We start from the raw sequence: 24,841 nt of genomic DNA on the forward strand, positions 1-24,841 counted from the left end.
CTAGGACTTGCTGATCAGAAGGTCGGCGGTTCGAATCCCTGCGATGGGGTGAGCTCCCGTTGCTCAGTCCCTGCTCCTGCCAACCTAGCAGTTCGAAAGCACGTCAAAGTGCAAGTAGATAAATAGGTACCGCTCCGGCGGGAAGGTAAACGGCGTTTCCTTGTCCCCCGAAATGAGAGCTGAGTGATGACACACAGGCGATAATTCCATTTGCAAGATAGCAAGAGAGGGCCTGCACCCGCCCCCAATCTGCACCAGGTGGCCTGCAGAGAACAGCAGCGCAGACACAGCAAGAGAGGCTGTGTGGAGCAATGGGAAGAGTCTCTTGATTCTGGCCAGGATTCAGATCTTCTGCTTAGCTGCTAATGACAATGGCTCACTGGTAGCGCATTTGCTTTGCATACAGAAGGTCCCAGGTTCAATCCCCGACACTTTCAGGTAACCCTGGGAGAGATCCCCTGTGCCAGACCCTGCAGAGCTACTGCCAGTCAGTGCAGTCACTACTGAGCTAGAAGGGCCAACAGTTTGACTTGATAAAAGGTAGCTTCCTGTTATTTTAGGGGGGAAACCATAGCTCAGCAATATACCACTGCAGCTGCTATTATTACTACTACTACTACTACTACTACTCACCCCATCATCAGCAGATACCAGGGCAGATTACAACAATTAAAAGTCAGGATTAAAAATAGTTATATTGCATTTTAAGGAAGAGGATGGGACCTAAAAACGCACATCTCAGGTGTCCAAGGCCAGGGTAAAGAGCCATGTCTTCAACATTTGTCAAAATCCATATAGTGAAGAAGCTGGGTATGCGTCTGTGAGGAGAGAATTCCAAAATTCAAGGACTGCTACAAAAAAGGCCCTCTCCTGGGCTGCCACCATGCATTTCGGCACCTTTCCGTGCTCTGCTCTGGTTCGCCAGAAGCGGCTTAGTCATGCTGGCCACATGATCCGGAAGCTGTACGCCAGCTCCCTCAGCCAATAAAGCGAGATGAGCGCTGCAACCCCAGAGTCGGTCATGACTGGACCTAGTGGTCAGGGGTCCCTTTACCTTTACCTTTTTAAGTCTATGGCCATCACAATCTCCTGTGGGAGAGAGTTCCAGAGTTTAACTCTGTGCTGCATAGAGATTGACTTTTTTTAATCTGTCCCGAGTCTTCCAACATTCACCTTCATTGGATGACCACGAATTCTTGTAGTTGGAAAAACATTTCTCAGTCTGCTTTCTCCATGCCATGCATAATTTCATAAACTTGTCATGTCGCCTCTCACTCACTGAAAAGCCCCAAATGCTGCAACCGTTCCTCACACCATTCCCTTCGCTCCATGCCCTTGATCTTGCGTTGGGGCCTTGCTTGTGGGTGAGGTTGGTGATCACACGGCTTCTGCACCCATAGCCCTCCTCCTCCTCCCCTCCTACTTGCCCACTGGCTGCTCCAAAATACTTTGTACCCTCTTTGTCAGGCTGTTCTTGCTCCAGGAGATAAGGGGGGAACGGAGCAATGCAGGGAATGTTGGCGCGTTCCCGGGGCAGCTGCTTCAGAACTTGCTGTACAGTTTGGGCTCCGAGATAAACCGTGAAGAGGAACTGTGTTCCTTGCTGATAAGGTTTTTCGGACACTGGCTCCTTTCCCACCCTGTTCTGTTGGGGAAGGCCTGCAAGAATCCTGGTCACATCCTTCTACTTAATTAAAGGGGAATAACTGTACTGAGGGATGGGTGCACCTGACTAGCCCACAGTGGGCCAGGAATAGTCAACTTTCTCTCCTGATCTTGGGACCAGACCAGACTTCCCAAACCCGATGGCCTCCAGATATTTTGGACCACAACTCCCCATCAAACCCAGCCAGTCAATGGGAGCTCTAGTCTTAAACGTCTGGAGGACACCAGGCTATGGAAAGCTGTTTCAGACTGTTGTCAGCGGCTGGTGGTGTTTTTTTCTGCCTCAGGCAACCTTTGCCAACCTTATGCCAGCCAGGTGTTTTGGACTACAACTCCCATCAGCCCCAGCATTATACTGTACTGGTTAGGACTGATGGGAGTTCAAGGCACCAGTAGGCTGGGAAAGGCTGACCTACTGGGTGGCATTTCTGTATGGTCATGAGAACATAAGATCACCAAATCTTACCAGATCATGGATATCAAAGCTGAAATCCTTCCTGCTTACTTTACAATTGAGTTTTTTACCACTTAATTTTTATAGGAGTATGGTGTGATGGGAGGATAAACTTATCGTCACAGCCAAAGCAGCAGAGTGGCTGGAACCGTGGTTTTCTTTCTCTCCAGATGGTACTGCTTTGTCCTTCAGTGAAACAGCAGCCTGCCTTTGCCCTGGCATTCTTGTCAGCCAAAAGGGTGACGTTTTCTGCAAGGATGTTGCGTTTGCTCTTTATGGGCCTGATTAGCTGCAGTTTGGCTAACCTGCTTCGGTCACCTTGAGTATTGACCTCTCTGTGCATAGGTGCCCTGCAGTATACCTGTTCTTGACCTGCAGTGGTTAATCTGGTGGAGGCAGTTTGGGTGGTCTTTCAGTGCCAGGATTTCTGCCAACAGGTAGTCCTCATCCCAAGGGCTGAGGAAGGTGGGGCACAGGTTCACCTTTTGCACCTGCACTGATATTTGACCATGGGCGCTAACTACAGGAACATTATCTATAGATCAGCTAAGAAGCCTCTACGTGCAGGGTGGAGTCAGATGCATGTTTAGAAGGCATGGGATGTTGTGAAAGAATAAGGCTGCTGTATTCTGGTCTGATGCCAGAACCTACAAGGAAAGCAGCAAGGCTGAAGGCTCCAAGAAAGCTCCAAGTGAGCAACTTGCTCTGTCAAAGGTTGGGATCAGACTAAGGCTTTTATACCTGCACAGGAGAGGAAGGTCAGAAGTGCACAGCAAAAAGTTCTGCACAGGAAGGTCAAAAGTACACAGGAAGGTCCAACGTTTAGCCTGAGAAATAGAAATTTAACCAGGTGTCTTCTCCCCCTCTGATTGGCTGAGAGGTTGGGATGAGGTGAAAATAACGTGTATAAATCAAGGTGGAAAATAAAGTAATTGAAGAATTAACAGTTGAAGAGTTCAAGAGCTTAAGTGGGCTGAAATACTTTGAGCTGGAACATTGGAAATAGTATAGTTGAGTACTGCAGCAGAAAAAAGCCCAAGGAAGACCTAAAAGGGACCTAAAAACTGGATTGAGGGTTGCAGATCAATAATAGGTTTAGCTGAATGTGTTTATTTTTTCCTGTGTTTCTTTTATGTACTCTTACAGCTAACACCTCAAACTATAAAGCTTGTTTTCTTTTGGGGAAAAATACTGCTATCTAACTTGCTGCCTTACTAAAACTTTAAGTAAAGCATAGTTTTGGATAATTGGGTTGATGCCTCCCTTTTCACCCCATGCCTAAGTGTCATGCCATTCTACCCAGTATAGGGAGTTGGGCCAGTTAAAGTCCAAAAGTGGGAAAAACTAGTAGTGGTGGTGATAGGGAGACGATACCCATGGGCGGAAGTGGTGATGTTAACAAGACGTGGGGGACTGGTTTGCTTCCCTCTCATGGTGCAGACCACAGCCTGTGCTGTCACAAATGCACATTTATCCTCCTTGAAAAATACCACAAAGAAATCCTCCAAATCAAGGGCAGATGTGCAGAAAATAAGACCCAAAAGGCGCTTGGTTATTTTCCTCTTCCAAATTTTCCTCTCCAAGCTGCTTTTCTCCTTGAGGGGAAAATAGGGAGTCCAGGAGTGGGGAGGGACTGCTGTCTTCTTCTGGCAGAGAGAAGAGCAATTTGGGGAGGGCAATTCTGAGGGGAAAAGTGAGCCGAAGGGGACAGGGTTAAGGCGCCTTTCTCCTCACCCTCTTCTCATTTCATTCCCCCTTGTGCCCACCCAAAAATGGGTCAGAGCATAATTACACGTATTTCACCACATGTAGTTTGGGTGAAGGGCCTTGGCTCGGTGGTTAGAGCACCTGCTTTGGATGTAGAAGGTCCCAGGTTCAATCCCTGATGCATCCAGGTAGGCCTGGGAAAAGACTCTTGTCTGAAACCCTGGAGAGCTGCTGCCAGTCAGTGTAGACAGTACTGAGCTAGATGGACCAAAGGTCTGACTGTATAAAGCAGCATCTTACATTCCCAGTTTTGCCCTTAATGATGGGTTTTTATTTTATTTTAAGGTACCTCATATACAAATGTGCATACAAATAAAGCTATCATGTAGCTTATCCTTTGCATGTAGCTAATTACACGAACCATTGCAACGAGCACAAATATATATACTTTGCACGCAGATGGTGTAGCAAAGATGACTGAAAACATGAGCTGTGAGGCAGGAAATCTCCAATTCAGATTTTAACTCTGAGCTGTTACCTCCTGGCAAGCTGCTCTTCTCTCAAGCTTGAGCCTTGTTTGCAATTCGGGGGATGATAAATACTGGTCTAATTTAGAAGATGATATATCTGAAGCCCTTGAAACGGACTGGATAAATGCTCAGAACTGCTTTTACGACCTCAGTTTGCACACATTATTCTGAGCTCACAGCTGGAGTTGGAGTCCTACCAGGCTGCATACCTTCAAAATGGGTTTAAGAAATTTGGATGATTTTGAAGTGCTGATAGCATTCCAAAAATTTCAGGGCAATGACCTTCTCTCAAGCCTCCCTTCTGCCTGGGGAATCTCAAGATTCCCCTGTCGGATAGAGGGGTGTATGTTGGGAATTGCAGAGATCATGTCCAGGCTAGGGGGTTCTGTTTAGTGTCAGTTTACAGGCAATTAGTAACACTTTAAAACCGGAGTAGACGAAAGGGCTTCATCACCTCCCATGGATTTGCCAAGATACTCATCTGTCTTTGGCTGGCCTGAGAGGAGGAAGAAGGTTGCCTCATGATTCCAGGTGGGTTTTTACAGTGTTTGCAGATGATTTCCCTTTAAATTTAAGTTTGAATTTAAATTAAAATAAAACCAGCATCCAGCTGGTGTATTTTAATACAGATTTACTTCTTTTTTAAAAAAAGAAAAGACACACATAATGGAACAGCTGTGCAGTTCCTCCTGTCGTAGGTGACCCATCGCACAGCTGTTGGGGTAGGTTATTTGGCTGGCTATGGTCAGTACAGATTGGTCTAGCTATTTTCTTCTCTATGATTCTGCCTCTCTCCAGAAATGATTTCGACCCCTTCCATTTAACATTTCCCTTTTCAAATAGCATGGCCTTTATATCTGTTTCTTTTCTCCACCCCACCCAACTGCAGGATGGGATCATGATTGCAGTGAGGGGAGAGGGACATTTAAACCTTTCAATGCATACAATGGCCCATTGACAAACACACACACCCCCGCTCAAAAAAGAAAAAGAAAATTAGGCTGGGGAAAGAGGAACTGCCACTTGGTTGAAGAGTATTACTTGGATTCTTGAAATCCGGAAGTAGAGTTGGTATTCCAATTCCAGCTTAAAACAGAACAGCATGGATTGCAGGCTGCTTTAGCCAACCTGGTGCCTTCCAGTAATATGGATGCGCTGGCTGGGGTTGATGGGAGTTAACAGAATCATAGAATCGTAGAGTTGGAAGGGACCCCCAGGGTCATCTAGTCCAACCCCCTGCAATGCAGTAATCGTAGCAATAATAATAATAATAATAATAATAATAATAATAATAATAGCATTCCTGACCAAACAACCATTCATCTTCTGTTGAGAAACCCCTGATGAAGGATAGTCCACCATCTTTACAGGTATTCCAATCTATTTGGAGGGCACCAGGTTGGCAAAGGCTTCCCTAGGGAGCTTTGTGGCGTCATTCTTGGGTCTTGCACATGTGCCCAAGGACAAACCCTGAACCATTGTGTGGGGCCGCCTTTTAAGTTGGGGAATCTCTGGGGCGGGAAGCCTTTGCAGGCTCCTTCCACTCAGGCCTGCCTCGTTGCGAAACCTTTCCCCTCGGATCCCCCCGATGACTCACTCTGGCACCGAGAGGGGAAGCTGGCTCCACTCTTAACAAACATCAGATCGCTGGCGTGCTGTATGAATGGAGACAATTATGCCCGCTCTGCTCGGTGGCAGGGACCCAACTTTGGCTTAGTGAGAGGAGCAGGGGCCGCGACAACATTTTTTGTGACAAGCTGTTTGTGGGGGAGAGGAAAGGCTTGGCTCCCTTTGCCGCTGTTTTAAAGCCTCTAAAAATAAGCGTTCTTAATGTTAAAGTTCACAAGAGGGAGGTGCTTCTGGCAGGCACTTGAACCGTCTTTCAGCCCTACCCCAGCAGGATTTTAAAAAATTATATATTAAAATATTTACTATACTAGAAATATTAAAGGTAAAGGGACCCCTGACCGTTAGGTCCAGTTGCGGACGACTCTGGGGTTGTGGTGCTCATCTCGCTTTATTGGCCTAGGGAGCCGGTGTACAGCTTCTGGGTCATGTGGCCAGCATGACTAAGCCGCTTCTGGCGAACCAGAGCAGCGCACGGAAATGCCGTTTACCTTCCTGCCGGAGCAGTACCTATTTATCTACTTGCACTTTGACATGCTTTCGAACTGCTAGGTTGGCAGGAGCAGGGACCGAGCAATGGGAGCTCACCCTGTCGCGGGGATTCAAACCGCTGACCTTCTGATTGACAAGCCCTAGCCTCTGTGGTTTAACCCACAGCGCCACCCGCGTCCCGTACTATAAATATTACTATATTACTAAATATGCTATGATATTCTGCTTTTTATACATAAAACAAATAGCTGTACAAAAAGCAAATGTGGGAATGAAGTGGTGTGGCATAGTGTGTCAGAGTAGGAATCTGGAGGCCAGGTTCTAGGACCATTATGAAGCTCTCTGGGTGACCTTAGACCAGTCGCTGCCTCTCAGCCTAACCTACCTCACAGGGTTGTTGTGAGGATTAAATGGAGGGGGGAAAGTGGGATATAGATGTGATAAATAAATGAAATAAATTCAGAATAAAGCAGCCGGTGCCAGGTCAGTGGCAGGGAGTCTAGAGGCTCCCACTGGTGTTTGCAGCCTTTGGGAATGATGGCGCTTGTAGCCAGTTTCTCACAGCTTAGGATCCTTCTTCTTGCTTCGTTTGGAGGTGTCCATTCTGTGTGAGCGTTTAAAATATTACTTTGCTGCCGCTCCTCCCGTTACACTGAGGTCTTGGGTTACACGTAATGTGAACCGCTTCCTCGTACAAAAAGTTATTGTTCGTATCTAATTTCCACACACCGAAAGGCTCTGTATATTAAAATGTCCAACTTAGATGTCAGTTAGGAGCGGCCTTTTCTGCTCTTCATAATGTCAATTGCTGTGTGGTGTGTCATTGTCATAAGGGACGTGGATGGCAAGCCCTCCATACCATTGCCTCAAACTGTCTCCAGATACCTTGATACTGAAGCATTGCAAGAAGTTCCCTGGACATGGCCCCAGTCAGTAACCTGGATGGCGGACCTCTGGAGGTCCCATGCAAACTGCTCCAAGGCCACATTCGCACCATACATTTAATATACTGTGATGCTTCTTTGAACTGTCATGGCTTCTACCCAAAGATTCCTGAGAGCTGTACTCTGTGAAGGGTGCTGAACAGTATTAGGAAGCCGCTATTCCTCTCCCAGAGCTGCAGTTCCCAGAGTTCCTTATGAAGAGATACTGACTGCTGAACCACTCTGGGAATTGTAGCTCCGCAACGGGAATGCAGGACTCCTAAAAACCTTTAGCATCCTTAACAAACTACAGCTCCCAGAATTCACTGGGTGAAGAAGCTATGGCAGTTTGAAGTGGTACCATAGTGCTTTTAATGTACATTGTGAAGGTGGCCTCGCCAACTGGGCTGACTAGCAAGGGAGCTGAAGATATTTCAGAAGAGATGGCAGGAAGGGAACATGAGACAAGTCCTTGGCTGGATCTGTGTGTATGTGTGTGTTTTTTAGGGCTTCGCTGGAGCATTTTAAAACAGTCTGCTCTGAAATGCCAAGCGTTCAGCAAAAGCTTTTTAGGACAGCCTCTCCCAGTCTGGTGCCTTGAAGATGTTTTGGACTATTATTTCTTACAACATTCCCACCAGCCCCATCCGTTTTATCCACACAGCAACCCTGTGAGGTAGGTTAGGCTGAGAAGCTACCTCTTTGCAAGGAATAAAAACACACGCTTGGTTCTCCTGAGACTATCCTTAACTCATCTCAGGATATCATTAGGCACTTGTTGTTGACATGCCTGTGCCAGGGTCCTTCCAGCTCTTATTAAATTATTTACTCATTTTTTCTTGCTGGGAAATTTAATTACCCCCCAAGCTTCTTCAAAGCAAGCAAGTCAACATTACATTTTATTGATGTGCCGGATGCTTTTGTACTTGCAGACTTTGGAGTTTCTGAGGTAAAGTGTTTGGATATCTTAATTTTTTTCCCTAAAGCACAGTGTTTCCTGTGCTCTTATAAATTGCAGACACCCCTTTGCTGCTTTGTAATGCTCATTCCCATCCCTGAGAGCTAGAAAACAATAATAAATTGTAGGACTTTCCCCATCTCCCCTTTAAAATCTCTGTGGATCTGTATCTGGCGCTCCCGAGAATGGATTTTCCTTGCTCTAAAAGGCTGACACCTGACTAATTAATTGTCCAGACGTCGCCTCGTTAATCAAGGCCAGTGCCAATGTTTATGGTGCTGAGTCTAGAGCAAAATATGCTGAGGATGTTTTTCTTTTCCATAATGAGAAATGAAAAGCATTCTGCCACAAGAGTCCAAATAACCACGATGAACCTGTCGACAAGGCTAGAAATTCAGGCACCATTGCCACTACTCAGACGTAATTTACACATGAGCTTGGGTGGTAGCCCCGGAAACTGTTAATTGAGGGCTTGTAGCCAACTATGTTCTATTCAAAGTTAGACCTATTGAAATTAATGAAACGATGAGTTTCAGTTTCAGTGGGTCTGCTCTGAGTAGGATTAACCACTGGGCACAAACTGAGATTTATCTGCTGTGCCGTTGGAGGAGCATGCCCTTACTTATTGCATTTCAGGGTCAGGTAACCTGCTTTAGCCAGAGGGCCACATTCCCTTTTTGGGAATTGTATGGGGCCACATGTGGGCGGTGGGCGGAGCCAGAGGCCAAAGTGGGTGGGGCAAAAAATTACCTGGTTACACTAGCCTAGTTTCTATGCATACTCTTAACATCCCTCTCCATCTGGAAAATAATAATAATAATAATAATAATAATAATAATAATAATAATAATATAATAGTAATAATATATTATTTATACCCCGCCACTCTGGGCAGCTTCCACCAAAATATTAAAATACAATAGTCTGTCAAACATTAAAAGCTTCAAATATTAAAAGCAAGAGGCATTTCCCCCCCCAAAAAAAGTATATGAAAATGCATATCTTAAGGGAAGTGTGCATAAATTACATATATTAGTGAAAACAACATTTTAAAAAATGCATTGAGAAATTACACTGCGCATGATTGGCATGTTAAGGATAATGCACACTGAAATTCTGCTGAATTTCCATTAGAACTTTTTTTCTGATGTGGAAGTGTAGTGAGCCGAACTTAAGATTTGTCCAACCCTACCCATCTCTCTGGATTTCTGAGGGGGCCTGGTTGTGTGTGCACTAACAAGATGTTTTTTCAAAGTGTCTCCAAAATCTGCAAAGGCTAACTATGAACCGTGCGTTCCCAGGAACAGATATGAGAAAATCCTTATTTTCCCTGGAAGGTAAGGGGCCAAGGGAATGTAGCCAAGATTTGCTTTTGTTTTTTAAACGTCAGAATACAGTTTGTATTTTGATAAACACAGAGATGATTGGGGGTGGTTGCCAAGGCCAGTAATTCAAAGCTAAGAAAATTTCATATCAGCCCCAGTTAAAACTCTAATAAAATCCCAACAAGGCCCTTTCAGTAATGGATCTTTGAACCGTGTCATTTCAGTTTTTCTAAAATAATAATAATAATTCAAATAGGATTATTCTCTCTCCCCTCCAGCCCAGGTTCAAAGCCCCCCCCCCCCGTTCTTGTTAAAATGTGTCCTTTGGGGTCGAGAAAGCTCAGAGTTCCAATATTATTCAACCAGTTAAATCATTTCCTGTTTTCTGCAGTTTTTGAAGAATTCTCTAAGGCAGGCTGGAAATATTTGCAGATACTCACGAACTCGCTGGCTTGCAGGCCCTGGGAAATATCCTGAGTTTGTTACATTGGTCAGGAAAGATGAGACAGCTGTGTGTGTGTTGCACAGGATGATATGAACCGTTAAAGACAAACTCAATCGGACCAGATAATATCCGCTGACCTAGTAATGTAGTTGCTATGGAGGGACAGAGAATTGTACATGTTACATTGGCCTGACTTTGTGCTACAATGCTGTGCTCCTTTATCCAAAACATTGTGTTTCCTAGAGAGAGAAAGAGATTGATGTTGGTAGTGGTAATTGACAGTTTGTGGTTTGATTGATTGATTGATTGATTGTATTTATCCAAGGAGTTCAAGGTGGTACAGTCGTACCTTGGATCCTGAACACCCTGGAAGTTGGACATTTCGGCTCCCGAACACCGCAAACTCGGAAGTGATTGTTCCGGTTTGCGAATGTTCTTTTGGAACGTTTGGGGCTTCCGGGGCTTCTGATTGGCTGAAGGAGCTTCCTGCAGCCAATCAGAAGCCACAATTTGGTTTTTGAACGTTTTGGAAGTCGAATGGACTTCCAGAATGGAGTCCATTTGACTTCCAAGGTACAACTGTATACATAGTTTTCCTCCTTCCCATGTTGGCCTTGTAACAACCGTATGAAGTAGGTTTTGCTGAGAAGCAGTGACAGGCTCAAGGTTGCTCAGTGAGCTTCATGGCTGAGGGGGGAATTTGAACCCTGGTCTTCCATGTCCAATCTTAACACCACAAGTTCTGCTAACTGGGCTTGCCACCATTTTGACTAGTGACCTGGGTCTTAAACATGTTTCCATAACAGTAAGTTGATGGCCTTTGATTTTAATTTTTTTACATGTTTTTTAATTGCATATGGATAGTGTTGTAAACCTTTTTTTTTGTTCTTTTTAAATTATAAGGCAGTATATAAATATATTTTATAAATAAATAAATGAAATGATCACCATTGGATCACCTAGTTCAGTATTGTCTAAACTGACTGGCAGCAATGGTTCTCCAGGGTTCCAGGAAGGGATCTTTTCTAGCCCTACCTGGAAATGGCATCGAGGATTGAACCTGGGACCTTCTGCATGCAATGGCATATATATATATTCCTTCTGTAATCTGAAGTTTCCATATTCAGTGTCTGGAATCTCCAGCTAAAAGGAGCAGGGTGCCAGTCAATGGAAGGAGCGTTCTTTGCCTGAGAGCCACTGCCAATCAGAGTAGGGCTTTGCAGGCTAGATGGACCAGTGATTTGATAAGGCAACTATTGTAGGAAAGACCGTGCAAGAACTTTGTGTGTGAAAGGTCTTTGATTTGATCACTGGCACTTCCAGGGAGGGCTGAGAGAAGGCTCCATATTTGTAATTCTGGGGAGCAGCTGCCGGTCAGTGCAGGCGACCCTGAACAAGATGGACTAATGGTCTGACTCAGTATGAGGCAGCTCCTTATGTTCATACTGTGTACATTTTCCAAATGTTTCAGCTATCCCTGCATTTGTTCTGCCTCTTGGGAAAAAATAAGAATAAGTTATTTTAAAAAGGCCCTTCACTTGGGCTCATCTGACTTCATACCTAGCATATTTCTCACTAATGGTGAGTATTTACGTGAGAAATCACATGATGGAGCGCAGAGCAAATAAAGGGGGAGGAGGAATTGAACACAATCCAGCATTAATCTGTCTTGCTAGAAATAAATAACATGACATCCTGCTTTACTGTGGAAGACAAACAGCCAAACTGTGGAATACAATGCTGGAATCTGCTTTAGATTAGATTACATTGGGTTTATTTATTGTTACCCTGCCACCCCAGCAAAATAACGTTCAAGGCAATTTAACTGTTGATTAAGAGGATACACAAACATTTACCCGGAATATCTGTGTGGTAAGCCCTGATTTGCCTCTCCCCTGATAAGAGGCTATCTGTTGTTGATTTCCAAAGAAAAGACAAGTTTCCATGGTCCCAGATTCCCAGCCACCTCTGCCCACAAATTTTTGCTTTCTCTCTAACATGGATATGGGGAGGCTGTGGCCCTCCAGAGGTTGTTGGACTGCAGCCCCCTGCAATGCAAGAATCACAACTAAAGAATCCCCAACAGATGGTCATCCAATGTTATGGGATGGCACCTGAAACTAGACAAGGAAGGTTCCAGGCAAGCCTTCCTGGGGAGAGTATTCCATGAACAGGGAGCCACCACTGAAAAGGACTTATTCCATGCTTCCTCAACCTCAGCCCTCCAGATGTTTTTGGCCTACAACTCCCATGATCCCTAGCTAGCAGGACCAGTGGTCAGGGATGATGGGAATTGTAGTCTCAAAACATCTGGAGGGCCAAGGTTGAGGAAGCCTGACTTACTCTGTTGCTACCCTCTGGGCCTCTTGTGGAGGGAGCATAGGAGGAAGGGCCTCAGATGATGATCACAGGGTGTGGGTCGGTTCATAATGGGAGAAGTGTTCCTGGAAATATCAGCAAGGAGAGGGGTGATGAAGAAATTGGAGAGGAAGGCAAGAATGAGGAGACTTTCCTCCAAGGGATAGAAACAGTAAAGTCTTACTTTAATGATCAGATTCAGATACATTTAAAAACAAATCAAAATAATAATCATCAGGGCTTTTTTTTCAGCTGGAACTCAGTTCCGGCACCTCTCATGTGGGCGTCATTGCTTTTATAAGAGAATAAGGGAGGTATAATAATAATAATAATAATAATAATAATAATTATTATTATTATTATTTATTATTTGTACCCAGCCCATCTGGCTGGGTTTCCCCAGCCACTCTGGGCGGCTTCCAACAAAGATGAAAAATAGACTAAAATGTCACATATTAAAAACTTCCCTGAACAGGGCTGCCTTCAGATGTCTTCTGAATGTCAGGTAGTTGTTTATCGCTTTGACATCTGATGGGAGGGCGTTCCACAGGGCGGGCGCCACTACCGAGAAGGCCCTCTGCCTGGTTCCCTGTAACTTGGCCTCTCGCAGTGAGGGAACTGCCAGAAGGCCCTCGGAGCTGGACCTCAGTGTCCGGGCAGAACGATGGGGGTGGAGACGCTCCTTCAGATATACTGGACCGAGGCCGTTTAGGGCTTTAAAGGTCAGCACCAACACTTTGAATTGTGCTCGGAAACGTACTGGGAGCCAATGTAGGTCTTTCAAGACCGGTGTTATATGGTCTCGGCGGCCGCTCCCAGTCACCAGTCTAGCTGCCGCATTCTGGATTAGTTGTAGTTTCCGGGTCACCTTCAAAGGTAGCCCCACGTAGAGCGCATTGCAGTAGTCCAAGCGGGAGATAACCAGAGCATGCACCACTCTGGTGAGACAGTCTGCAGGCAGATAGGGTCTCAGCCTACGTACCAGATGGAGCTGGTAAACAGCTGCCCTGGATACAGATTTGACCTGTGCCTCCATGGACAGCTGTGAGTCCAAAATGACTCCCAGGCTGCGCACCTGGTCCTTCAGGGGCACAGTTACCCCATTCAGGACCAGGGAATCCTCCACACCTGCCCGCCTCCTGTCCCCCAAAAACAGTACTTCTGTCTTGTCAGGATTCAACCTCGATCTGTTAGCCGCCATCCATCCTCCAACCGCCTCCAGACACTCACACAGGACCTTCACCGCCTTCACTGGTTCTGATTTAAAAGAGAGGTAGAGCTGGGTATCATCCGCATACTGATGAACACCCAGCCCAAACCTCCTGATGATCTCTCCCAGTGGCTGCATGTAAATGTTGAAAAGCATGGGGGAGAGGACAAAACCCTGAGGCACCCCACAAGTGAGAGCTCAGGGGTCTGAACACTCATCCCCCACCACCACTTTCTGAACACGGCCCAGGAGGAAGGAGCGGAACCACTGTATGACAGTGCCCCCAGCTCCCAGCCCCTCAAGACGGTCCAGGATGTTATGGTCGATGGTATCAAACGCTGCTGAGAGATCCAGCAGAACTAGGAAACTCTATTTTTCTATTTTTCTTGAAAAATAGCACTGATAAATAATAACAATAAATAATACAGACTGCTTTTGTAACTTGTAGTAAAAGCTTCCTTGTGGGCTTCCACTTAGTAGGGGAAAAAACATTAAATTGCCTCTTGAATTCCTGCAGGTTAGTTCCAAGGCAAAACCCAATGCCCTTTTGAATTGAAACCATCTATTTCTTTGTTGAGCTGGTTGGATGTTTGGTATCTTTATTGTAGTTTTTACACATCTGACACCATTTTCAGGGCTCATTTCTCTCTCTCCTTTTGCTAGCTGGGTCCAAGGCAGGGAGCCCCATAGAAGGAAGTTCCCATAACTGAACAACTCTCACTTCTAGCTTGTGGCAGGAAAGAATTCTGAGCAGGGCCTCTCCTGCTGCTCTTAATAGCTGGACAGCTTTTCTCCTCATTGTAGCACCATAGAGGGAGAAGCTTCATGGGCAAAAATTCACCCTTCTACTCATCTGTCTTAATAAAGGATGGGAGCCATTTAAGGAACCTGGGAGCCCTAAATCGGTTGGGGGCGCTAACCCATGGACCCTCTGATGTTGCTGATGTACAGTTCCCATCATCCTTGACCACTGGCCATGCTGGCTGATGGGGGCTGTAGCCCATTAGTAACCTCAAGTTACCACCCCATCTCTACAACATCCAAGCCTCCGAGGAGTATTTTGAAAAATGTTATTTGCATTAGCATCTATCGAGGGACCCTTCTTTGTAAAGAAAAAGGCAGGTAAATAGAAAATCTGCTCCTTTCTCCTCCTGTACAGACAGTCATTTGGAAACTATTCTTTGTAATTGGATTGTTTACACACCATTTTTTTCTTCAGAGATAATTTGCAGCCAAACCTTGGGGAGTTGTCATCAGGTGGTAACTCTTTTCTCTGGCAAATGTGCTGGAGAGGAGGAGGGAAAAGAGAGAACACTTTATTTATTGCTAGCAGCCTCGTACCTGGTGTTGCTCAGGAATTCTAAGAAACAAAATCAGTTTTGAAAAGTACGGTCTGCAATCTTACTTCGAATGGCATCTAAGTTGTATGCAAAGATAGACAGGAAACATTCATCTCAGGAACCATCATGCAAAATTTGGTTATGGTATCTTAAAGCTAAAGGTACCCCTGACCGTTAGTTCCAGTCATGGACGATTTTGGGGTTGCGGCGCTCATCTCGCTCTATATAGGCTGAGGGAGCCCGGTGTTTGTCCGCAGACAGCTTCTGGGTCATGTGGCCAGCATGACTAAGCCGCTTCTGGCGAACCAGAGCAGTGCATGGAAAGGTGCCCAAGTGCATGGTGGCAGCCCAGGAGAAGGCCTTTTTTATAGCAGTCCCTGAATTTTGGAATTGTCTCCCCACAGACGCATACCCAGCTTCTTCACTATATGGATTTTGACAAATGTTGAAGACATGCCTCTTTACCCTGGCCTTTGACACCTGAGATGTGCGTTTTTAGGTCCCATCCTATTCCTCAAAATGCAATATAACTATTTTTAATCCTGACTTTTAATTGTTGTAATCTGCCCTGGTATCTGCTGGTGATGGGTGAGTAATAATAATAATATCAGCTGCAGTGGTATATTGCTGAGCTACAGTTTCCCCCCTAAAATAACAGGAAGCTGTCTTTTATCAAGTCAAACTGTTGGCCCTTCTAGCTCAGTAGTGACTGCACTGACTGGCAGCAGCTCTGCAGGGTCTGGCACAGGGGATCTCTCCCAGGGTCACCTGAAAGTGTCAGGGACTGAACCTGGGACCTTCTGTGTGCAAAGCAAATGCTCTACCAGTGAGCCATTGTCATTAGCAGCTAAGCAGAAGATCTGAATCCTGGCCAGAATCAAGAGACTCTTCCCATTGCTCCACACAGCCTCTCTTGCTGTGTCTGCGCTGCTGTTCTCTGCAGGCCACCTGGTGCAGATTGGGGGCGGGTGCAGGCCCTCTCTTGCTATCTCGCAAATGGAATTATCGCCTGTGTGTCATCACTCAGCTCTCATTTCGGGGGACAAGGGCGTCTGTGCCAAGAAACTTGGCAGGCTTTCATTTTCAGGCGTTTTGTCTTTGTAAATCTGGAGAGGCATCTCAAATGTGATTAAAGTACCAAAGAGAACATAATTTGCAGAAGGTCATCAGCCTGCTAATTTGCTGGCATGCCTGGCAGGGCAAAAGGAGGAGGAAAGGGGATCCCAGCATTTGATCTGCCCCCATCTTAGGACATGTTACTCACACAAGCGATGGGCAAATCTTTCAGTTTCGGTTTTTCTCCCATTTTCTCCCCCGCTCCCCCCAATCTTCAGTTCTCCACGTTTACACATCAGGTTGCAAATTATTATTTTTTAAGTGGGTGTGAAAATTCACCAGTGGTTTAGTTAGAATTTTTCCTAGAATACACATGTTTGTGAAAACCATGATTTAGTTTTAGGTGCAAACCCTTCCCAGTGGTTCAACAATGGTTTGTTTTCTAACAACAAACCATGGTTTGTAAGTCATTGGCTTACAGACCAAAATTCTGAAGGTAAGAGGTTGGGGAAAGATAGCCTGTGCTGACAACATTAAAGCCTCTGCTCTGGTGACTCTGCTGGGTGCCTTGTTTGGGTCCCAGATAACCCGCTTGAGCTTCCACTGTCTGCCTCTGGCCTTGTGCTTATTCCACCTTGTGGCACTATTTCCTGTAAAAGAAAGAAAAAAAATAGCTGATATAACCTTGCACCTTTTTAAAAGGGTGAAATGCTAAGGCAGGGGTCCCCAAGATGCAATTGCCCCAGTGCTGAACTCAGCCCAACACTGCTCAAATAGTAAAGACTTTGTGTTGACATGGGAACGGTCCCCCCCAGCCACAACTGCCTCTCCCCAGATATGTCACCTCACTTGTTTGTGGCCCTGTGGTGCTCTTGTGGTACCTGTGGTTCGCTCACAGGAAACCCACAACCTTTTGGAAGAGAAAAAACACTGATGTGTGAAAAGCCACAGATTTCTAGGACTCACCAAGCACTTGAACTTCTTTGCATAGGGGTTGTCTCCAGCTAAGTTCTTCTTAGACTCACTGAAAATAATGAACTTACCGGTAAGTTAATCATGCTTCCCAAGTTAACAATGGGTTTGCTCGGAGTAAAGTTATCATTGGATCAAGGAGATGGCGTGACTGCCCTTTGAGGAAAGCTTGCAGTGTTTGGGATATCTTAGTTTACAGAAAAGGCAAGAAAGAGATGACATGATAAAAGTCTCTCATGGCTCCAGAACTTGTGGACATCTAATGAAGCTGAATGTTGGAAAGTACTTCTTCATGCAGTGCATAGTTAAACTGTGGAACTCACTCTCACAGGGGGCAATGATGGCCACCAACATGAAAGGCTTTAGAAGAGGACTAGACTAGAGCAAAAGGCTATCAGTAGCTATTGCCCATGATGGCTTTGTTCTTGCCTCCACAGTCAGTACTTCTGAAAACCGGTTATTGGAAACCACAGGAAGGGAGAGTGTTCTTGTGCTCAGGTGCTTCTTGCAAGTTTCCCACAGGCAACTAGTTGGCCAGGATGCTGGGCTAGATGGCCCATAGCCCTGATCCAGCAGGTTCTTCTTATGTTCTGAGGGACACTGTGTTAATGTTTTGATTTTGAAAATCAAGTGTGTCTGATCCATTAAAATATACTAATGTTTTGGATTGTGAAAAATGCTACATCTAAATTGTGCCTTGCTAGTGTGTTGTAAGGGGGGGGGGTTCCAAACTGTGCTCTGAGGATCACCAGTGGTCCATGAGCTTAATTCAGGTGGTCCACAGCATGCCTGTGAAGATCAGGACCCACAGCTGTGATGGACTGTGGCAGCAGATGCTCCGGAACAGACTAGAAGTGGCAGGTGGGAGGAAGTGACTTGAAAGCAATCAGAAATGGATTGCAATGCAGTTTGAACTGTGGGAATTAAAATTGTGATGCCAAAACCATGCAGCATCTAGAATAGTGTGTTGCAATTGCGACAACAGGCAATTAAATGACATTAAGCGGTCTGCCTATTGACCTGTAGCAATTTTCAAGAGCTCCTTGGGAGCTGCTGCTGTAAACCAGAGACTGTTTTGCAGGAAAAGAAGTTCGCTTCTGCAATTGGAGTAGGTTATGTGAATTGCATGTATTTGCACCATGGCATCTTAGTTTTGCATCATTTGTTCTGCTTCCAACTTTCAGGTTCAAGTAATTTGAAAAATTTTCAGCAAGGAAAAGTGTTGATGAAGTAATGCTACTTGCTGGAGACCACCGTTGGACAGAGTGCTTTTGTGCTCAAATCCTGTGTGTGGGTTTCCCACTGGGGCGTCTTGTTGGTTCTCCTGTTGGAGAACAGGATGCTGGACTGGACAGGCCATTGGCTTGATCCAGCAGGGCTCTACTTCTGTTCTTAATTGAAGGCAGAAGGACAGAGAGTCTGCACAGTCATAAGGGATAGGAACACATGTTGTTTTTTCAATGTCCACACATTTAGCTAATGATAGGCAGCTCACCCCATTTTTTGGCAGCATTTACCCTCTCAGATAATCCTATGTAGGGTGTTTCATTTAAGATCTGGTTGGTCAGGCGTGCTTTGAAGTGGGAGAGGGCCCTGAACGGGTGGGTCTAATTTTATCCTTTTGTCACTTAGCAAGCGTATTAAATTTATTCTGTCAGGAGGGATTGGACAATTGGTTTTTAACAAATGCACTTCCTCTAATTGAGTCTATTTTTAATCTGCCCCTGTTTGGCCTTGTGGAGATGGGTGGGTGTCTCCTGTTCAGGGCTGTTTCCTTAGTGCATTTTTTCTTATTGGGTGACACTTTTTATTTCTATAAAGAAAGAAACAATCCCACACAACAATGGCCTCTTTTCCTTCCCAAATCCAGGATCTGAACGGGCAACCCAAGGACCTCTGCCCACGACTTTGCCATCTCAAGAAAGGCCCCACTGGCTACGGGTTCAACCTCCACAGTGAGAAAGCCAGGCCCGGGCAGTTCATTCGGTCAGTAGACCCGGATTCACCAGCATCCAAGGCAGGACTCCGACCGCAGGACAAACTCGTTGAGGTAATGGATGACAGCTTGAAGGGAGGAGGACCTAGGAGCAGAAGCTCTTCTGCTCAGTCAGGCTCCATCTGAACACTTCCACAGTAGCCCATTGCCCTGGAATTGTTCATTCACCTTTTTATGCAGAGCCCACACTATGACACTGTCAAAGACCTGCATGTTGGTGTTTGAATTCTGTCTGTTTCCAGTCAGTTTGTTGCAAGGTGCCTTCCTGCGGTGTTTTTCCATGAAAGAAAACGTGCTTTTGAGCATGTGCAGAGTAGCATTCTCTCGTCACTGAGCAGCTGCTTCCAACATCTGAGATGCTCAGGCAGGGTTAAATTCCAGGAAAAAAATAGTTTAGAAACCCTGAACCCCCATGTTTCAGAGAGAGAGAGAGAGAGAACAATTGCTCCTCTCTGCAGTTGCCTCTGCTTGCCCTCTCTGCAGGAACACACCTGTTCTGCAGCGACAGAACTCTCTCGCTTTCTCTCCCCCTGAATCTTTAATGCCTGCCGTGCAACAGTACATGTGTGTGCGTGTGCACATGAGAGGGAGGGGTATGTGAGAGGGAGGTAGGAGAGGCCACCTAGGAGGCAGGTGTGTTCATGAAGACAGATTTTGCTTCCAGCACTCAATATGTCACCGATAGGTGGCTGATTATTAATTTAGCACCCCTCTGGCACGTTTCCTGAAGTGCACAAAGAGGGGAGGAGGTGAACCTGCGGAATTTGGAAACCCGATCTAGGGCGGGCGCCCAGCTCTTAGGGGCTCCCATAAATGTTTGATGCCCAGCAGCTCCTCTGTTTGGGCTGCGGTGCCTACTCTTGTGAGGTGTGGGGAGGAACTGTTCAGCCTCTGCTTCACGTTTTTCTTGCCTCGTCTTCTTTCTCTTTGCACCTGTCTCCAGCTTTGAAGCAACTGCCAGGGCCCTGCCTGCAAGGGTGCAGGCTGCAGGTGGCAACAACAAGTGTTCAAATGGAGACAGTGTCCCAGCCAGAAGCCCTTGGGAGGCTTTGAAGAGCTCTCCTTGGCTTCTGGCTCCCCTCCAGCTTCACCTTCCTGAAGCCATTTGGGTGGTTGCTAGGAAATGGAGGCCCTCAGAAGAGCCGAGGGTTTTGTATTCCCACACCAGAGTGCTGTCTGCTTCGCTGGGGGACTCGAAGCTTATTTTTTTACGTACTTAAAGGTAAAGGTACCCCTGCCCATACGGGCCAGTCGTGTCCGACTCTAGGGTTGTGCGCCCATCTCGCTTAAGAGGCCGGGGGCCAGCGCTGTCCGGAGACACTTCCGGGTCACGTGGCCAGCGTGACGAAGCTGCTCTGGCGAGCCTGCACCAGTGCAGCACACGGAAACGCCGTTTACCTTCCCGCTATAAAGCGGTACCTATTTATCTACTTGCACTTAAGAGTGCTTTCGAACTGCTAGGTGGGCAGGAGCTGGGACCGAACGACGGGAGCTCACCCCGCCGCGGGGATTCGAACCGCCGACCATGCGATCGGCAAGTCCTAGGCGCTGAGGTTTTACCCACAGCGCCACCCGCGTCCTATTACGTACTTACTACATTTAAATGTAAATGTATTTACGTACTTACTTACTACAATTAAATTTTGCCTTTTCTTCTGAGGAGCTGAAGGTGGTTTACATGGTGCTTCCCTCGCCTCACTCCATTTTATCCTCACAACAACCTTGTGAGGTAAGCTAGGCTGACAGACAGTGACTGGCCACAGGTCATATGCTGTGAGTTTAGCAACTGTGGTCCAGGGTATCTTCAGGCTTGCCTGATTCCTTAGATCCTTGCCCAATCACTGAGATCTTTCAGGGAGTCTCTGCTGGTGGTCACCCATAGCTCAGGTGCATCAGAAGCATTCAGTGTAGTGGGACCAAGCCTGTGGAACTCCCTCCCACCTGAGGTTAGACAGGCCCCGTCCTTGCTGAACTAAAGGTGCATGACAAAAACTGGCTTGTTCCAGCAGATATTTTAAAATAGCGGTTGGTTTTATGATTAACTTTTAATTGTTTTATTCTCTGTATGGTTTATTTTTATGGACTGCACCCACACCCCGAAATGCTGGTGATGGAGCAGTAGAGAAATTACTTTAAAAACCCAAGCAACAACTTAACCACAGCTTTGGTTTGATAGGTGAACTCAGCACCTTTGCGGGGCTAAGAGCAGCCAGGTCAGGGGTATTTGGGGGGAAGTGTAATCCAGATGGGGAGCATATTCTGGAGCAGCCTCACCACTGCTTTTGGTCCAGGATAAGTACTTAGCTAAGCACATCACTACCTTGCCCATGTAACTAGTTTGCTGACATTTCCCCTCCAAATCCCCAAAATAATAATAAAAAGAAAACAGGCAAAGCAGAAAGCAGCAACACACCACATGATGAACTGATTAATTGCCTTCCATTGTCAGGTGATAATTGGCGCCCGGGCATGAACAAAATGATCCCCTTTGCTCCATTATCCTAGGCTAGCAACAAAAGGGCAGTGATTGTTTGTCAAAGCCGTGAGAGCCACTGTGTGCAGTGAATTTCCCCTTTGTCCTGGTTTAAAATAGCAGATCATAGCAGAACCATTCCCCTCTGGCTGCTGTTGGTTCCTTTGTTCTAAAAGGGACAAAACCTTTTAGCTCTTTATATCTATGTATTGGAGGGGGAGCAGTTTGTTACAAAATCAAATGCTAGATTAAAACAAAAGAAGAGGCCGGCTGGATCAGGCCAAGGGAGGTGCCATCCAGTCCAGCATCCTGCTCTCACAGGGGCCAACCAGATACCCCAAAGATCTCCAATCTGTCTCCCAAGGCAGCCCCATGTGAAATACATTGTGGGAATCCATCCATTCATTCTCTCTCCCTACCTCTCTGGTTTTCTCTCCCTCAGGTCAACGGGATCAACGTCGAGGGCCTGAAGCATTCCGAGGTAGTGTCACATATCAAGTCCAAGGAGCATGAAGCCACACTGCTAGTTGTGGACCCCGAAACAGACGAGTATTTCAAGAAACTGGGCATCACCCCTACAGAGGAGCACATCGGAGGTAAAGCATTTGTCCTAGAACCAGCTTTAGCAGAGGGGGCAGGGATTGTGCAAGGGAGATAGATGTCCCTGTATAGGCCCCATCTGCACTATACGTTTAAAGCACAATAATACTACTTTAAACAGCCACAGCTCCCCCCCCCCCGGGTACTGTAGTTTGTTATGGATGCTGAAATTTGTTAGCAGACCTCTGTTCCCCTCCCAGAGCTAGCATTGCTAGAGAACCTAACCAATAAAAAATACAGCAAAGGGAATGAAAACAAATGACACTTTTTCAGTAGAGTAAAAGGTAAAGGGACCCCTGACCATTAGGTCCAGTAGTGGCCGACTCTGGGGTTGCGGCGCTCATCTCGCTTTATTGGCTGAGGGAGCCGGCGTACAGCTTCCGGGTCATGTGGCCAGCAGGACTAAGCCGCTTCTGGTGAACCAGAGCAGCACACGGAAACGCCGTTTACCTTCCTGCTGGAGCGGTGCCTATTTATCTACTTGCACTTTGACGTGCTTTCGAACTGCTAGGTTGGCAGGATCAGGGACTGAGCAACGGGAGCTCACCCCGTCGCGGGGATTCGAACCGCTGACCTTCTGGTCGGCAAGTCCTAGGCTCTGTGGTTTAGCCCACAGTGCCACCCACGTCCCTTCAGTAGAGTAGTACCCCTTTATTATGTACCCAGTAGCAGGGGAAAAGCCGACCCCCCCCACATTATATAATTTTTTTGGCTCATATGATTTTGTACTGTAACCAATCTCACCGCACGACTGGAAGTATAATGCGGTGAGATACAAAACAATCTGTAGTTCCCAGAATTCTTCTGGGGAAGCCATGATTGTGTAAAGTGGCAGGTTAACTGCTTTAAATGTATAGTGCGGATGTGGGATACATAGGTTCTCTTCTCCACCACAATTGCATCTTCACAACAACCCTGCAAGGAACGACTGGCCCAAGCTCTCCCAGTGAGCAAGATGGCTGAGTGGGGATGTAAACCTGCAGTCTCCCCCTAGTTTGACACTCCACAGCAGTTGAGATGGCTGGGCCTGATGGGAGTTGTAGTCTGAAACATCTGGAAGACACCCAGTTTGGAAAGCCTGCTCTTTAGTTAGCATCAAAGCATGTTCCTTGTCTGCAGTACCCGTTAACAATGAAACATCTTGGAATCATCTTTCTCTGCCTGAAGTTTCTGCAGTCACTCTGAACATTCCTCCAATCTTGCCAAGGAAGAGAGTTGCTCTGGGCATGTGCAGAGTTTCCCCCTTCACCACAGAAACTGCAACCAGGTTCCATGCACTGGGGATGAAGGGGAGAAGAGCTCTGACAGGTTTCAGCTCCAGACACTTTCACAAACGAAGCACCAGCCACTGGCCTGGATTCAAGTAGAGAGCAACATTTTGCAAAACAGCCGTTTTTTAAAAAAACAACCTAGCAGTGGATACCCCCTCTACTGGCCTTGCAGTTTTTGAGTTTTGTAAGCTGTTGCTTAGCCAGAGTTGTGGAGGGGAGAGACCACTGGGTTCCACTAAGCATCCATATCCCTGCTCTCCTTGCAACCCCCAATCCTCCTTCCTTGGCTGGGTTGAATGGAGAGCTCTGTGTGTTTTTAACACAGCTGTTTCTTATCTAACTAAGCTGAGTTCTGCCTCCAGTGCTGGATTGTCTTTTCCTGGCCTTCAGTGGAGAGAGGAATCCAAAAGAACGACTTGGAACAATTCAGAACTGGAGGGGGGCGGGCAGTGGATGTAGAGAAATGGTGTCAGATGCTGAGAGCAGGAGCAAAATACAAGATAGGGTCAGGGAGAAACTCTTTCTCTTTCTTGGCATGGTGGATAATAAAGCCCCTGTTCTCCTCTTGAGGAGATGCAGCTAGCATGGTCACCCAGTCCCAGAAAGTATGAAGGGTTTTGGGTTGTCTCTTGGAGTGCTGAGGCCTGTTTTCAAGCGATAGCTGAGGAGGAGGAGGAGGGCCAGACCAGCTGCTGCTGAGTTACAGGCAAAGGAGAGAAAGAGGGGGAAGTCTTGCAGGCGTGACGAGGCCTTTAGAGCCCACATCCACAGGATATCAGTAGGGATGCTTCTGTTTATGCAATCGTTGCTGCATGTTGACTGTTACAGATGGTCTGGTTCCTCCGTTTGCTCCTGATGTTGTAGAATAACTTTATGGACTAAATCTGGGACAGGAAGAGCCCACACAGCATGTAGAGTGTTGGACCACAGTGGGACCTGGGTTCGGATTCCTACTCATCGTCAGAGCTTGTGTGGTGACATTGGTCCTAATTTACCCAAGAGCATAAAAGCAGCCTTGCTGAATCTGGCCAGTGGCCCATTTAGTCCAGCATCCTATTCTCAAGCAGGGCCTGCATGCAGTATTTATCTATATTTCTCTCTCTCTCTCTATATATATATATACATATAGAGAGATACATATCTCCTAACATTCAAAGTGGTTTACAAGGGAGACAAAACAATATTATCAATGAGAATATTAACAACAATAATTTAAGACTTTCAAAAATTTAAAATAACAATACACTATATGGGTAGGCTTGTCTAAACAAAAATGTTTTTAGTGGGCACTGAAAAGAGTACAGTGAAGGTGCCTGCCTGATATCAATAAGCAGGGAGTTACAAAGTGTAGAAGCTGCCGCACTAAAAGGTTTCTTCCAGATGTTGAATGGGTATTATGCAGCACCTGTAAAAGTGCCAGTTCCAAAGATCTGACCTGAT

The 24,841-nt window shown here is 46.2% G+C and overlaps 2 protein-coding genes across 5 annotated transcripts in view; one reads left to right on the top strand and one right to left on the bottom strand.

Annotated features, from left to right (window-relative positions):
* Nucleotides 1-24,841, top strand: part of NHERF2 (NHERF family PDZ scaffold protein 2) — a 60,897-nt gene that overhangs the window by 24,072 nt on the left and 11,984 nt on the right. For all 4 annotated transcript variants that reach the window (XR_013979565.1, XR_013979566.1, XM_080981718.1 and 1 more), the window contains exons 3-4: nucleotides 18,932-19,111; nucleotides 21,973-22,126. Coding sequence is in view for 2 of the 4 variants with exons in the window: in XM_080981718.1 (XP_080837844.1) it covers nucleotides 18,932-19,111; nucleotides 21,973-22,126 (334 nt within the window). In the remaining 2 variants the exon portion in view is untranslated. The remainder of the gene's footprint in view (nucleotides 1-18,931; nucleotides 19,112-21,972; nucleotides 22,127-24,841) is intronic.
* LOC308463388 (uncharacterized protein) lies at nucleotides 10,027-13,986 on the bottom strand. The gene is made up of 2 exons (XM_080981734.1): nucleotides 12,465-13,986; nucleotides 10,027-12,309 (listed from the first exon to the last, which is right to left on the bottom strand). Exon 1 carries the CDS (start codon nucleotides 13,847-13,849, stop codon nucleotides 12,932-12,934), a length of 918 nt encoding a protein of 305 aa, XP_080837860.1. The 5' UTR covers nucleotides 13,850-13,986; the 3' UTR covers nucleotides 10,027-12,309; nucleotides 12,465-12,931.

The sequence above is a fragment of the Podarcis pityusensis genome (assembly GCF_964106645.2).
Source record: "Podarcis pityusensis genome assembly, chromosome: 14".
Taxonomy (NCBI): Eukaryota; Metazoa; Chordata; class Lepidosauria; order Squamata; family Lacertidae; genus Podarcis; species Podarcis pityusensis.